The sequence below is a fragment of the Dermacentor silvarum genome, chromosome 1, assembly GCF_013339745.2.
Source record: "Dermacentor silvarum isolate Dsil-2018 chromosome 1, BIME_Dsil_1.4, whole genome shotgun sequence".
Classification (NCBI taxonomy): domain Eukaryota; kingdom Metazoa; phylum Arthropoda; class Arachnida; order Ixodida; family Ixodidae; genus Dermacentor; species Dermacentor silvarum.
The window spans coordinates 27,870,587-27,887,360 of NC_051154.1; the positions used below are offsets into that span (position 1 = coordinate 27,870,587).

The window sequence follows — 16,774 nt, forward strand, 5'->3', positions numbered from 1 at the left end:
AAGGCTTCTGCGCATTATATGTATTTCGCCAGCTATTGCGTCACTGTTTCGCGTTACGGGCGAAAATGTAATTTTTTTTTCTCTGCTTGAACACAGAGATGACGGCGTATAACATCCTGTGGTGGTTTGGTATGTTCGTGTTACATCCTGGATTTTTATGTCATCTCGCGATATTCGAAACGCACTTTATGGTTGCTTTTCGTCGTCTCTGACGACACAATGGTTTAGCTTAGATTTGTGTCCATTTTCTCCCAAGCTGGCGGCATGAAGATGATAAACCATTTCCATGCTGTTCTGTGCTGTTCTGCTTGCGTCTGACTTCGTATCCGGGATGAATATTTTACGTATAATCGCTTCGAAGTTAATTCTGGAAAGGGTGGAATGCAATGTGCAACATAATTTACAAGCGGCCTCAGGAGGAAATTGCTTGCAAAGTATTGAGCTCTAGAGCTTGCGTGTACGGGGTGACTACTTTTAGGTTTTATGACCTAAACCAGTGACGTATTTACGTGGACAATGGATATGATGCGAGAATGATTTTTTATTAGAATTCAAAGAATATTTTATTGTAATTGCTAGGCCCTGTGACGTATGTTCATACTCAAATTATTGCTTTCTATTTTTGTGGTTCATTCTTGCAGGGTTTCTTTTCGTGTGTGTGTGAGTGTTATCACAATGTTTTATGCACATGACAATTCACCTGTATTTTTTACTTTGTTTCACCTTCATTGTACTGAAGGTGAACCCCCCCTCCCCTCCCCCCCCTCCCCTCCCCCCCCCCCCCACCCACACACACACACGGTAATGCAATTCGTGGCGCTGTGGGTAAAGCGATAAATAAATAAATAAATAAATAAATAAATAAATAAATAAATAAATAAATAAATAAATAAATAAATAAATAAATAAATAAATAAATAAATAAATAAATAAATAAATAAAATACGGCATTTTAAAAAATTGCCTGTGGCAGCATAATTCTTGTCCTTGAGCTGAATTATTCGAAGAGGCGGACATTACTAGCATGAGAATTCGAAACACATAACTAATTCACAGAAACTCACCAGTTAACTCTTTAATAATTACTTTACGGCACATATTGCAATATAGGAATTGAAGCCGGTGAGTTTGCAAGACGCATCCACTTGAAATGAATTTCCAGGATGACACCAGTTTCAAGATATTATTTCCCAAAGTGTGGGGCGAAATACACGGGCGTTCCACTTACTTTTGTGATTCAATGCATGAAGGAGCGTTTCTTTAAAAAATAAGTGAAACAATAGCGCATTTTTACGGCGAGCTTGAGGGCGCATATCTCCAAACTGGCGTCATTCTGAAAATTACTTCCAAGCGGATGCGTCTTGCAATATCACCGGCTACAATTCGTAAATTGCAATATGTGCCACAAAGCAATTACTTAAGAAGTTAATTAGTGATTTTTTGTTAATTAGTTCAATATATGTTTCGATTTCTCGTGCAAGTAATGTCCGCCACTCTAATTTCTCCAGCTCAAGGACCAGGATTATGTTATCTTCGGCAGGCAATTTTTCAAAATTCCGTAAAACCTAAAAATTATCACCCCGTATAGTCAACGCGAGACATGAACAGAGACGACTGTACCGAAAGCAGGTGGCCGTCGTCATGACCGCCATTAGCAGTTATAACGGCTGTACGAAGAGTACTCGCAACTAAACAATATGCTCTTCCGCGTAGGTGATTAAACCTAGGCCGGTATGTTGTAGCGATACGTTATGCTTTATTCTATACTATAGTCTTATCATCCGCCGCTCACGGCCGGCTGATCCCGTTGATAACGTGAGCGGACCGTCGCTCTGATCACTGACCGAGCGCGAAAAGGCATTAGTATATCGGTAAGGCATCGCTATAAAATATCAGCCCTATAGTGCGCGGCCCCTTTTGCAGCAACGATAGATCAAAGGACCCCCTTACCCACCTGTGTCTGATGACCGACCGATCACGCGACTTCGTAAGGTTCCAAGAAATGAATCCAATGATTTTTCTAACGATAGCTATACAATTCTAAACGATCGCGCTCGCGCGCATTTCGCATGATGCCGAGATAAACATCTGGTTTAGAAAAAAATGTCGTCTGCTGAAACACGTAAAAAAATAAAATAAATAAGAAAACACTGGTGGCCGTGTGAGCGGTGTTTTTATTTGTATGTGTGCTTTGCGTGTATGTCATCGGTTAATGAAAGTTCGAACCAACGTTTCCAACTATCTACCTTCCTTGTGGGTGGCGAGCAAAGCGGCTTCAACCTTCGTCAGCGGTTGAAGTTAGTTGTGCATTGTGTACTATACGTTAAAGGCGATCGGTTCGTTTGTTTTATTGTTGTTTTTTGTTTTTGTTGCTGTTGTTAAAGTATCATCCATGTACCGCCTAGAGGCGCTCATATGCTGTATATCTGTATACAGTCAGCTTGTGGGTAACACTGAAGTGCACAACTTAATTCGACAACTTCGCTTGCGGACAGCATTGTCGCTATTGACTGGAGTGTGTATATTAAGTTTCGTCGCCATCTGAAAGCCAGCATGGCTTGGTGGAAGTATTTAAATAGAAAACGTGAAACAGATGCTTGGCTTTCTCTGCTCCGTCTTTCTTCTCGTGAACGCCGACTGCATCGCGTGGGTCAGTGTGACCGATCATCTATTGCGTTCACGCACGCGATGCCTCGCCAAGGCCACGACGTGCACAAACAACGCTCCCCGTCACGTATTTCTTCTCTCCGCGCTACATTCGCCCTCCACCAGATTGGAATCAGTTGGTGCAGCAGAAGTGGACGCGACGAAATGACATGTCCGCACTTACCTTTGGGTTCTTCCGCGACGATGACCCACATGCTATACGGAGAAGGGGTGATGGGTTCCTTGCCTCCTTCACACGTATGCTACAAATGGTGACCCCGATCTCAATATCGTTTTAGGGTGTGAAAGTGATGCGATCACAACCGCAATTCGCAAGGTCGCAGCGGAAAAAGACGTGAAATCGGATGATGACGTCACTGTGTACGGGCTCGCGTAAAGAGCACGCCACAAGATTTGTTCATTATTATATCATTAGAGTATATTGTGACGTTGTTTATTACGCTGTACAGACAGTGTATTGTCCTGATGGGACAGTTGTGTCATGACAAGTCAGTGCAAGAAATCTACCATCGGTGGTATCGTATGCAAGGAGTATTATTCAAAATTAAGTAAAATAATATTCGAATGCCATTAATAATTCATTGGGATTGTTAGGTGCATAAACCAATACTGCCAGTTTGAATTTCATGGCGAAATTAGTGGTTTCGAACGACGCAAACCATAACTAATACCTTCGCTCCTCCTCCACAAGTGCGTGGAAACAACTGCGCTTGCGAAAAGTCCAATTTCTACGCGTCTAGATACAGCTTCCTTACACTACCCCTATTATGACTGCCATGCTTGCCCAAAACAAACTATTATTCATAAATAAAAATGTCATTCTTCTCAGTTATGAACAATATAAAAAAGTGTTTTGCTCCGCTGTTTGGAGACAAAACTACAAAAGATAGCGCCGTCACATGCCGTATTGAATCAATGACACTCACTGTTACTGGCAAGACAAAGTTATAAGTGAATCACGATTCAAGGCTTCAGCAAGCGTCGACTCGACTGGACGCCTGTCACTGATCCGTGTATTCTGGTTAATACGATGTGACCCCATTCGAGAAGGTTGCTGTGTCTTAACTGCCGATGTATATATACTGTCGTATACTGTGAACGGGTGACCACCAACTGGAGTAATTATTTTAATCAACAAGTAATGAGGCGTTCCTTCATATATGCTCTGTCCTTCTCGGTATTGGCAACAAAGGATAAAAGCTTACTTGTTCTTTGTAACCCGGGACAAGAGTGAACACTCTTTTTGTGCTCACGTATAGCAATGTCTATGGATATATCTATTAACATTACCGGGTACAACAAATGTATTTCAATGGTAGAGCAATAACGAGATACGCGAGTATAAAGTCTGCAGCTAAGCATATTTAGGACCATGTATCGGTGCAAACAAAAATTTATCCCCGTAAATGCCTACATTGCAATATGTATAGGGACAAAATTGCCAGTGTAATACCATGATAAATCGAAAACCAACCAGACACGAATAAACGAAAACATTGTTGCGTGTGATTATTTTATGTAGTCAGATGTGGCATCGGTGCGCAGCGCGTTTAACTATAGCTGTTGTCGCGGAGCGCCCGGACGCACATATACGCACATGGCGCGAAAATGCAAATAGGCGTTCTAGTTCAGTTCCAGTTTAAGTATAGAGAGTATGCGAAAAATGGAAGAAACACTCATGCATTCTTTATAAGTTCTGTCGCAGATTAAAGACATCGGAACAGCATAGGTTAAAGACATCAACATAGTACACACACCTATGGCATTCGAAGAGCTCTTTGAAGTCAGTGAGTTACACGCTCTACTTTGCCGGCACGTGTGAATTGCAATGAGCACACTTTGCCATTATCAAAATTTGCGAAGCACTGCATGGTATATACACGAGCCGTTGCGCCTTATGACTTATGCGAAACGAGTGAGTGCGTTTCGCTATTTGACCGCAACAATACGCATTGAACACGCACTAATACCTTCGTAAGTTCATCTGTTCCGATGGCGCCTTCCCATTTACGTATCTGCCTGTATAGAGGTAGGCACACAACGAGATCGTTCTGCGCGGTGCGCCGAACACCGTGGAAAGCAACGGCATTACCCTATATATATATATATATATATATATATATATATATATATATATATATATTATACAGCTGTTCGCAAACACTACATATTAGAATATCACTCGACACGTGCCTGGACAGCAGTCTTTCCGTTGCGTATATTTCTCGCCCATAACATTAAAAAAAAACAAAAAAACAAACAAAGTAGGACAAGGCATTGATTGTTAGCCCGATTAATTTGAAACTTTTAATCGCTTCATTAATCGATCAATGGGATTTGTGTGTTTACGCAGGCGAGATAATGAAAAACCAAACTGGTTATTTGTGTTATTAGTGTCGCAAACGCAACCTGAATCGCGGCGGAGACACATTGGGCGAGCGACTTAGAAACTTGCCCAGCAATTCTCGAACCGATCAGCGTTTGATTTCAATTCGCTGCCACCTCCTTCCTTCTTTTTTTTTTTGTTTCATTATTTTTATTTATTTATTTTCTCACTCGATGCGCAGCAGTCGACTGGATTTCAAGAAGCGCCGTTTCGCACATCCACCCCCTCATGTGCCAGACTTCACGGTTCATTTCCATCTGCCCCGATGCAGTCAACAAAGTAATCGATAGGCGCACTAACGGCTCTCTCGGCGAGTTTGGCTCAATTCAGGGAAGATATATCGTCCCGGCCGGCTATTAAGCAAGCGTTCCGGAAACACAGTTGATAAGCTTCCCATTTCCCCGCACAGCGCGTCTCGGCAAAATGTCTGTTCAAGGCAAGCCTGTTCAAGAAGAAAGTGCGCAAATAAAGGAGTCCCGCTCACGCTGTCCGGAACGTAAAAAAGCCATCATGCGGTGCGCTGAACCGTAATACATTGTATCCACACGTGTGGAAAGTGTGAGCTGCAGGATGTGTATTGTATTAATTTTTTTTTCGGGGCTTCAATGTACATATACAACCAACGTGCCAAATACGGCAAGAGAAGACCTTGCGTTAACTCAATTCAGTTAGAAAGAACTTCCGGCTGTCCGCTAACCTTGGTCACTCGATGCCAATCTCGAGGCCAGCCTTGTCGCTGCCCTTCTATACTAGTTTGCTCGTTGGTTGCTTTGAATACGCGAGGGGGGGGGGGGGGGGGGGAGGCTACAGCGATTACATTTTACACACGTCAATATGAAAGGAAATCACTTCATCTTTGTTCGAACAGAGAGTCCTGCAAACGACGTGAAAGTAAGAGCCTCACTCGCCGAGTCCTATTTGCTGTGTGGTACAGTTCTCGTGGTAAAAATTCCTCTAATAAAGCTTCTCTTTACAACAACGAATTTAAAAGGAAAGTTACTGGCGTCATAAGCGCAAACTTGGCGCTTCCTTCCATTTTGGTATATACTCTGTACACTGCGTATGCAGCTGGACTAAATAAGTAAAACTTCTCGGAAGGTGGCTCACGCTGAGAGTTATATACCGTTTGTTTCAGCGAACACATTCAAAATTTTTTAAAGGTTGCCTGTGGCAGATAGCACAATTCTAGTTCATGAGCTGGTCTACTCGAAGAGGCGGACATTACTTGCACAAGAAATAGCAATGCATAATCGACTAATCAACAAAAATCACTAATTTAGTTTTTAACTAATTACCTTACGGCTCATATTGCAATTTACAAATTGTAGCCGCGTGGAGTTCGCAAGGTGGATCCACTTGTAACGAATTCTCAGGATAACACCAGTTTCGATATATATTATTTCCCGAACGTTGCGGAGAAATGCATTGACGTTCCACTTACTTTTGTGAATTTGTGAATTGCAATATGGGCCATAAGGTAATTAGCTAAAAACTTCATTAGTGATTGGTTTGTTAATTAGTCGATTATGCATTTTAATCTCTTGTGCAAGTAATGTCCGCCTCTTCGAGCGGACCAGCTCATGAAATAGAATTGTCCTATCAGCCACAGGCAACCTTTAAAAAGTTTTGAAAGTGTTCGCTGAAACACCCTGTATAGCGAACAGATGCACGAGCCATGCCCAGAGACACGGAGGCAACTACGCACACGTACGCAGATATAGTCGCTCACTATATATAAGTTGTTTCTCTTCGTTGCGAGCCTCCATGTAGTGAAGAGGATCAACTTAGTACCGTTAGTGGCACTATCCGTCTAAATAAAGCAGTCCAGATCAAATCAGGGCCCGGATTCACAAAAACTTCTTACGCTAGAATTTTTCGTAAGAAAGAATTTTAGTATATCCGGATGCCAGACATATCATTAGCGAAGGCGGGCAGCCAAAGGCAAATCGAACTTACGAAAGATGAATCTGGCGCCAGGCGCTGAATTCAGCTGCGCATACACGGCACGTATATATAGGTACAGTTCACGATAGGCCAGGACACTATATATAGGGCCCGACAATTACGCGCCACTCTAACGCACGAACCTGCTTGCGAACTTAGTTCCTGAACAACCAACGTACCCACTAGCACCCGCATCATTTTAGCAACACGAACTATCTGGAGGTACAAAACTTTTATTTGATGGCATGAAGGACGTTTTCATCTTACAGTTAGATGAAAACAGCAGAGCTGAATGAAGCGTCCTGGCAATTTACGCGGTCATTTTACACATACATACTTAAACAAAACTGTGGTGGCAAATTCCGAGCGCTATATACAATTGCAGATTTTCGTGAGGATCACAACTGATTGGTTCAACGAAAGTATGACTTAGACGAGTGAGACCTGTTGGTATCTAACTATCCCAAACAAATGAAGATGGATCACTTCAAGCAGAGATGAGCCGGTTGATGCGACTGTATATGTATACTCATCACATCCTGATTACGTTTACATCTTATGAGGCATAAGATGTAAACACTATTTTCTCTATTAGAAAACTATATAGCTAAAAGAAGGCGTGCTGCATGTTTTCTTTCGTTTTGAATTCATAATTCCTGGAAGCACTCATATAAATCTATATCTATCCCATATGTCATCAGGTGCATGCATTTGTTCGCTTGCACATGTTTGTCTGAAAAAAACGATAACTCATTTTTGACGCAAGTTACGGTCTTTGAATCTTGTATATACGTTTGATGCCAATCGGATCCAGACACAACCTCAGTAATTTCTTGATTGCATACATACTCAGCTCGCTCCAAACTTCGATTACACGTTTAGCAAGCCTCGACTGAGCGTATAAGTCACAGATACCAGGTTAAACACACATATCCGTAGATACGCAGGTCAGGCTACAGGAATGGAGAAAGTTACTGGGCATAAATCAAAGCGTAAAACTTTTGTTTGTTGTTGTTCAGCGCGCTAAGCCTGTTACGCAGTAATTAACCAATTAGCAATAATTGCAGCAACCGCCAAGGTGGCTCAGCGGCCGTTCTATATGTGCTTCACTGTATAGGCATCGGCGGCCGCATTCTGACACGCGTGCGGAAGACAAAAACGACTGCGTAACCGAGATCTCGATGCACGCTGCAGTATTCCATGATGCGGCTCTCAAAGTCTAGTTGCAACTTTTGGACGATGGAACCAAGCAAAATAAAACTAAATTCACCAGTTAGTTAAAGGTGAGAAAGTAGATTGACAGCAATGGCTGAAAAAAGAAAAAATGACACGCGCATTGCCACAGTTTTACGATTGTATACCAAATTATCCTATAAGAGCGAAGAAACTATCAAGCCACCCACAAAATAAGCCTGTCATCAATGATGGATGAGCACCTGCGCCTATTGGACGCATGCTCTGAATTGAAGTTGCCGAATGCGCGCGGATTAACGGCCTCGTAATCAGCACATGATATAGCGACCAGTTCCTCGTGAGTTTTAAGCACCATATTGTAGGCCATGGAATAAAACTACTGCTGTAACGAAATCTCTTTACGGAAAACGGGCAGCACCGATTTTCATTTGTTGACGACTGCCGACATTTTGTCGACTCATGATGTTTCATGCAAAAGTTTCGTGTAGTGCAATCAAATGAACATAAAGAATATTCATTAATCAGTCTTCATTGATTCCTTGGCTACAAACACAAGAACTACTCTTGCGCCCAAATTATATTGTCAGCAAATAATGCTCAGCTCCATAACGTCGGCTATTTCGTGTCATGCATGCCAGTCATGTGGAAAAACGTCTAACGGGCGCTAATTGCGGAGCAATTCTAGTGTGCAAGCATTCGATATCTGTAATAGGCATGCACAAAGCTGAATTGTGGTTATAACACCTTATCAACGACGATATAAGATAAGAGAGACCAGTTTTTTACAGTTACGAGTGCCCTTTAAACATTCAGAAAGGCGGGCACAGCGAACTTGGTTGTCATTGTATGTAGACGAAATAAGGAAGACTTATTATGGAGGTATGTCGCCGTTCTCTGAATGAGAAAACACAAGGTATTTAACATAACGCCGTTCTTGAATGCGTGCGAAACCTGTAGTGTTATCCTTGCCTGCTTTACCAAGCTTTAGCTTGGCAAGAACTTTCTTTACCAGACTATAATGTATACACACTTCGCATTATATATAGATGAAACTGTGAAAGAGCAAAAACTGGCATGATTCGTTTCTCTCGTAGTCCAGAACAATAACAGTTCCCGTATTAGAGAGATCGGAAATCATGCACAGTGAGTCTGACATTTTTTTTAGTTTAATCGTCGCCTTCGATTTCCTATAGCTGTCAGGAACATTCAATGATTTGATGAGCGCCCTCGATCAATTCCCTCGCTATTCCACCTATATATAACCTGCATAGGCACTCATGCAAATACTGGCAATTTCTGTAAAATGTGCAATAAAGGTCGTTCAATTAAAACTGAGCCTTTTCGTTTAATGTATAGATTTTAACTGAGTACGAGTTCGCGCGCATGCCACTCTTTTTTCAAGTGTGCCAATCATTCAACGACAGCGACGTGCGCGACTGCGGCCACACGTGGCGCGACAGCAGTCACACACGCGTCCAAGCTGTTTGATTCATGACGAGCCATCGCGCACATTCGGCTCCCTGGCTCGGTCCAGCCGTGCACAGCGCTCGAGCGCGTGCGGCGGTGAGGAACCAGGGGCCTGTCGCCGAGACACGACACGTATAGACGATTTGCAGCAGCCGGTTTGTGCAACTGAAATCAGATGGCGCCACCGGAGCGCCGCGCGTGTTGGACATCTCTGGCCTTGGGCGCGCAAACGAAACTATATATGTATACCATTGCTCAGTCGCGAAAGCGTAGCCAGCGGCGTTTAACAAGCGCAGTTTGTCAAACGTCGAACAATATTCTGCTCCATGTGGAGATTAAGAGGGAAAATGTGTGCTGTGGTCGGATGCAAAAACTGTGATGGCGACATTAAGCTGTGGAACACGTCGATGTGTGAAATACACGCGCCACAGCTGCATCAAGACTGCCCGTGCCCGAGGCCGTTTTCCATGCACCGATTTCCTCAAGGAGAGAAAAACAAGCTCACCCGACAATGCTGGATAGCGAACCTACAGAGAAAGAACTTCAATTAAGGCACATCGGCAAGAGTAAGCGGCAGATCATAGTACCGAATAAGCGAACGCGCTCGGCTTGCGGAATAGTGTATAAACTTTTCCCATCTTGCGCTTGCTATACATTAAGGTCACCGTGAGGTGTTTCCGTGGCAGAACACAAGCATTAGCGATATCGTATTGGAACAGTCACCTGCTATCAGTGATGTTTATCGTTAAGCGAAATTACACGCCACGTGCGTGATATATATGCGCCGGGATCGGTGCCAATTAAGGCGTACTAGTTGTCGCGGTGAGAACTCCTGCAGAAAAGATTGGAAAAGTGCTATCTGCATCGCATGTTTAAATCGTTAAGCTTGACGAATTCCTGTCTGCGCGTCTGATTTTACATATGTTGGTTTCGCTGCTGTATCGGACGCACGGTGTGATCAGAACGTAGACCTGGCGTTGTTTATGGCCAGCAACAGGTGCGCGAAAGCTAGCTGTGTTGATGCTGTAGCACAAAATTATTGTTTTAAACAACGCTAGAAGCGTTGGTTGCCTGTTTATCGTATTGTTTATCGTAAATGTCAAGAGAAACCATGAAAATAAAAGTAAATAATTTCAAACTCACCAGTTTGACATTATTTTTAAAGTAGTGGTAACTACAAATCAACTGTTTCCTTCTGCCTTGTGTCTTTCAGGGTTCCCCCAAAGCGCATGCTGAATATATATATATATTATTTACTTTAATTTTCGTAGCATCTTTTGACATCGCGAAATTGTGGCATTATTTGACACTGTGAAATTATGACATTATTTGTGATTATGGAAAAGACATTGGCAGCACATTGCTATTGCCTTTTTTTGTCACATTTGTGGCAGTTTGCAATAAGAACTGCATGCGTTACCCATGTGCGTGCTTTTTATTTATGTGGACTCCTTTATTCTTACGTTCAAATAAAAGCAAACCATTGTAAATATTACATGAATAACCCTTTTCTTTCAGGTATGTTCTATTCACTTTGTTGATGGGCGTCCAACCAAGGACTATCCCTACCCAACACTGCAGCTTGGAACACAGCTTTATGCTGCAGATGCCATCCTTGGATTGACAAAAAGCTTTCCCAACATTGCCACTGTCAAAAAGGTTGATGCCCTCTGCAAACCCCCTGTAGTCCTGTGCAGCCTTCCCATCTTGGTCGATTGCCTTGACCATGTAGTCGTTGACAACTGAAATAGGGGAGAAACATTTGTATGTACTGCGGGAATGAAAAAAAAAAATGGCAATGAAATAAAGCTGATTTTTTATTTACTCCTCAAGACATCTGCAGATGTTTGAAAGAACTAAAATAACACGATAGATACAGTCTAATATTAACTGATCGTTTGGATTTATAAATTATAGTTCTGGAGTTTCAATAATTCATACATATTTGATTACTAAGCTGGTGTTGCTCTCCTATGAAGAGTTTGAAAAGTTGAAACGGGACCTCTCATTTATAAAACGCTTGAGTTACAGCTAGCCAAAGTTATGCCCCTGTCACATGGCCTCTTTCGATCGCAATCGAAAATGATCGCTACTACACAGTTCAAGGATCAGGAGCGTGTTGTTTGGGCTCTAACGCTTTAAGTGTAACTAAGTCCGAAGCAAATAATAAACGTGCCTAATCGGTAGTAAAGGTACGTACAAATCAATTTTCAGAAAAATTACTTTTTCATTCAGTATTTTAGGTAAACGACGTGCCACGTCCGCTGATTCTGATCGTCTGCAAATCTCAGAACTACGTGCATGGCGTCGACGCAGCACACAGATTTTCAAAATTATACGTGCATAAAAAATAAAACGGCCTTTTTAGAGGGTTATTTCTTCGGATTTCTTTCGTTATCGTTGTACCTCGTTTTCTGTCACACTGAGCTAGAAGCTGCTTACGTCGGTCTCCGATCGAAATCGGACACTTCGATTACGATTTGCGGATCACGACCGACTGGATTCGGATCGAGGCTCAATTGCGATTGAACGTGCCCGTGTGACAGGGGTTTTACTATGAAACAACACCCGTTCGGGGGCATTCAATCCAACAATCACAATCTGCCGCTCTGAAGTCAACTACGCGAAACTATTGCGTGCCCGCCGCACTGGTGAATTCTGCAGAGATCAGTGCACCAGTATCGAGGCAAACGCTTACCTCAACGTATGTGGGAAGCTAAAATACCAGCGAGCGAGACGTCAATACACAAGCGGACACGGATTTTTCACTCGGCGCTCAAGCATACACATTCGAGGCCGTCAAGCAAAGCGCGAGAGGCTGGGCAACTACTTCAAACAGCTCAGATCGTAGCTTAAGCACACCGCACTAACCACAAAAAGAAAAAGAACTAGCGAACTGACGTGAACGCCGCACAAGAAGCCTCCATGAGCTCGAATCGCTCGGCGCGAACGAGCGACGCGCATGCACGATGATCGAGCGCCAGAGCGCTCCGGCGCGAGCACATACAACGTTAAAATGACAAACAATGGTTCACTTACATGATCGTTGAACCATGGGCCAGAGCTTTGTGTCGTCGATCCAGCCGCTGTCCATCGGTGGACCCGAAACAACGCCGCTTGCCGCACCGTCGCCCACGACTACAGCAGTACGGCTCCTTCGCTGGCCTTCAACCCAAGGCCAGTCATGCCGGCGCAATCACGTGATCAAACATGGCCGCGCCCGTGCGCCGTTGCTGAAAACCGTCTATATAAGCTCTGCACTCAAGCGCGCGTAAGCGAAGAGGTCCCACGCCTAACGTCCCTCGTCATCTCTGGCATTATAGTACACATGTCATGCATACATCCATTTCCGTTAACCTCTTGGGACTATATATGTCCAGATATGCGCGCACATATTTTCACTCGACATATACCACCTGTAGCTGTTTAGGATGAACACAGATTGCATACCGCCGAGACCTCGCAATAAAGTCACGCGAGGGCTGTTAGCTGTGGGACACGTTGCTCAGAGTGCAGCAGCCATAGTATATGCACGAGGAGCAGGGGGCTCTTATAGGAAAATAATTTAATGGGCGCTCTGGTCCGGGCTATGTACAGATATTTACAATTTACAGGAGGTGGTCTTCTTTCCCACTGGTGACTACGGCGGCGGCTGTCGCTCGGCAGGCGGCGGTGCACACGGTGCGAACACGGCCGGCGCGAACACAGGCGCGTGGAGCCCGCCGGGCGCCGGGCACAGCGCGCCGAACGGTCCAAAGAAGGGCAGCACGGGGGGCCGCGCGGCCATGCGCATCCGCTCGATCTCGGCCTCCTTGAGCCGCTTCTCCTTGGCACGCCGGTTCTGGAACCAAATCTTGACCTGCGTCTCCGTCAGGCTCAGCGACGAGGAGAACTCAGCGCGCTCGGCGATGGACAGGTACTGCTTGGCGCGGAACTTGCGCTCCAGCGAGAGCAGCTGCTGCGTCGTGAACGGCGTGCGTGGCTTGCGGTTGGACTTGTGCTTGCGCAGCTGGCACTTGACCGGCGTCGGAAGCTTGCACGGACCGCCGGGGGTCTCTGCACGAGACGAGAGCAACGGTCACACACACACACACCTCGCCACTGGGCTCCACCATCTGCAGCGCGCTTTCCTCGCTGTCCGAACCATATATTATAGCATCACAGCGGATTTCCTACGGCGAACTATCTGATTCCGAAACCAACCTACCAGTATACTACTAAAACAACAGAGGTGCCTCTTAGTAAATTCAAGACAACTATATGATTGTGCGATCTCAGCAATCAAAATGCTGCCACAGAAAGCCATTAAGGCAATGCCGTATCAGCATATCACCTCACACTGCAGGAATTGTGGACACATGTGATTGCCAGAATGCCCTTAAGAAAAGACATCACACATAAGCTGTCCCGTAAAGCTACGCGCTGGCACAGTCGTTGACGGCGCTGTCACCGTCGAGCACGCGGTTGAGCCGCAATAGGCGTTTGAGAAAACGCACGGGGCGGTCCCGTCACTGGAGGCTGCGGGGTTACCGGCGATCAGACTGGCCGCGACCCCGCAACCTCCGCCGCTAAATGCACAAGTGCCGCGGAACGCGCTCCAACGCGTGCGTACACTCACCGAGATGACCGGGCGCGGGAGAGGATCGCGTGAACCAGGCGGCTCCCCAGTGGAGCGCTTGCTCGGGCGGCAGGCACAAGTCGTGCTCCGCGTTGCTCGACGAGCTGGTCACTTGGGCCTCCTGCACGTCCCTGGGCCCGCTGGTCACAACGTCGGCCAGCAGGGCCTCCACCGAGAACGGCGTCAGCTTCTTGGCCGGCTGCAGACCCGTCATGTCTGGCCGCACGACTACACCGATGCTCTGACTGGGCCCGCGGGACTCCGCCGCGCGCGATGCCCGGCGCCGGGCCACGCGTGCGCCGAGCTGCCGCGCGCTCCTCCCATTGGTCCGCTCCGGCGGAGGCTCCGCCCCCCTCGAAGGAGGCTCCTCCCCGCGCTGGGGGGTCGCCCTAATGAGCCCGTTTCCTCCCCCGTTCGGCGAAGGAGGCCATTCCGGCAATTGCCCGCCGCTTTGAGCGGGGACGCTGCCAGCTAATTTGGGGAGCGCCGCCGCGCTGACCCAGTGGCCAGGTGACGGCTCAATCGGAGGAGACAAGGGGCCCCGCCGCACTTCATCAGAGTCCTGCGCGCCGTTGGGCCGCCGGCGATGTTGCCGTAATGAAGCTGTCGTGCCGGGCATCCTCCCTGTGCCAACCGACGACGCTGGGGTGGCTCTGGCGGCCCCTGCGGTCAAATTATGACCAACTGCTGCGCCCAGTTCGGCCTCGCGCTAATTGTTTCCACGAAGGGTGCGGCGCGCGGGGAGAGGGCGCAGGTGACCGCATCACCGGGTCGACGGGTGATTGACGGCGCAGATACCTTTTCGATGAATCCTATTAGCGTCGAGTGTCTTCGCTCTCCTCGGCGTGCGGTACCGTGCGGAGCACGCACCGCCGCCGGGTCGATCGGCCCTCCCTTTCCGCCCTTTTAATAATGAAATCTGTCCGCCCTTGGGCATTTGTAACGGGGCGCCGCTTTCTTGACCCGAGCCATCGTGGTGGGCGATCGGGCTTGTCTCGCAAATATGAGCGACAGCTCTTCCGCCCGGCTTGTGTGCCGAGTGAGATATCTCCCATGGTAATGAGAGACGGGGCGAGGCCGACTGCGGAGATGAGAAACGGCCTCTCGGACTCGTTCCTTGCTTTTCATTAAGCTACGTGTGCGGGCGAGGAGGCGACCGTGGAAGCGAAGGGCTATTGAGCGGCCGCGTGAGCTCTGCGTGCACCTGTCAGCGACGATTGTACGCAGTCTTGTTGCGCTGTTTCTGGCAGCAAAAGAGAACGATGGACGGGCCGATAGCCCAGTTCAATAAGTCTGAAGCGTATACAGCGCGAATGTGCAAGTGATCGAGTGATTAGTCTTGTCTGGCGACGTGGGGTTCGGGGAACTAATAAAGCTGTCACCATGGGAACCGATCAACACTGAGTTGTTACTTGAAGAGCGCGTGTATAGAATATACGCGATGTCAAAAGTGTTTGATATTGTTTTTAGGAGAGAAACGAGCCCGTAGTTTTCCGCTCGCGTTGCAAAGTTTGTACCGAATGTGTTACAACTTAAAAGCTTGCTTACGGTTTTTCTGTCCGTTTTCCCTGCCCCGCTGAGGAAAAGCTGATATTTCGGTGATTTACTGTTGTACTCAGGCTCCAAATTTATGCGCAAAACGCGGCAAGTGAGAGCAAACGCGACTCCATTGTATTGCACGTTATAGCAAAGCCGAAAAATAAATTAAACATTTCATTAAGACAGACCAGAGGTGGGGGAGTCTGAAATGCACCGAAATGGTTTCAGTGGCACTTGCTAATAAATCGCAGACTTCGTGATTCCTTCTTGCATATACTGACTGTTCAAAACGTAAAACACGTATATACAGCTCTTTCTGAAGTTATTTTTATTTTTACACTTTTTCCTTGCTTTTTTTTAAACAAAACCTTAAGTTTGTTGCTTTCGCCCGAAGCTCATCACTATATTTCCCCATCTGTCTCCGAGGAAAATCCACAAAATGAATGCACCCTTCCATACAGCACGGTTTCCGCGCACCGCAGCTCTGGACTTTCAGAAGAAAAATAAACGCATAGACATAAGCCTTGAAGAACATTTGCTTGATGTCGGTATGGTCGTTTGTATGCGTGCTCTTTTTTTTTTTTTTAAGCTATCAAGAACGTCATAACTGCCATATTTGCAAACCTGTGAACGTCAATAAAAAAAATTCGCAGCCATGACAAACATCCCAGGTGGAACGACTAACCAAAACCAAAACAGGACGGCCTCACAGGCCAAACAGTAGTGTGAGGCCTGTGAGGCCAAACAGGCCTCACACTAAACTGAACAGAACTGAGTCCGTTGCTTGGAGGCGATTACAAACAGAAACCTATGTGACTCCCGTGCAGTTAAAGACTTTCTACCCCGAGATATACGCCAGCGATATATGCAAGCTATGCAAGTCTGCTAGAGCCACCCTTCAACACATGTTGTGGGGATGTAAAGTATGTCAAGAAAAAATGGCAGTCTCCCCGGAAAAT

At 46.0% G+C, this 16,774-nt stretch overlaps 2 protein-coding genes across 2 annotated transcripts; both read right to left on the bottom strand.

Annotated features, from left to right (window-relative positions):
• Positions 1-9,680: 9,680 nt before the first annotated feature.
• Positions 9,681-12,881, bottom strand: LOC125944025 (uncharacterized). The gene is made up of 3 exons (XM_049663943.1): positions 12,698-12,881; positions 11,219-11,400; positions 9,681-9,770 (listed from the first exon to the last, which is right to left on the bottom strand). Exons 1-3 carry the CDS (start codon positions 12,750-12,752, stop codon positions 9,681-9,683), a joined length of 327 nt encoding a protein of 108 aa, XP_049519900.1. The 5' UTR covers positions 12,753-12,881.
• A 341-nt stretch (positions 12,882-13,222) lies between these two features.
• On the bottom strand, positions 13,223-15,930 carry LOC119449554 (homeobox protein MSH-B). The gene is made up of 2 exons (XM_037712749.2): positions 14,277-15,930; positions 13,223-13,714 (listed from the first exon to the last, which is right to left on the bottom strand). The coding sequence occupies exons 1-2, from the start codon at positions 14,893-14,895 to the stop codon at positions 13,299-13,301; spliced, it is 1,035 nt and encodes a 344-aa protein (XP_037568677.2). The 5' UTR covers positions 14,896-15,930; the 3' UTR covers positions 13,223-13,298.
• Positions 15,931-16,774: the final 844 nt, after the last annotated feature.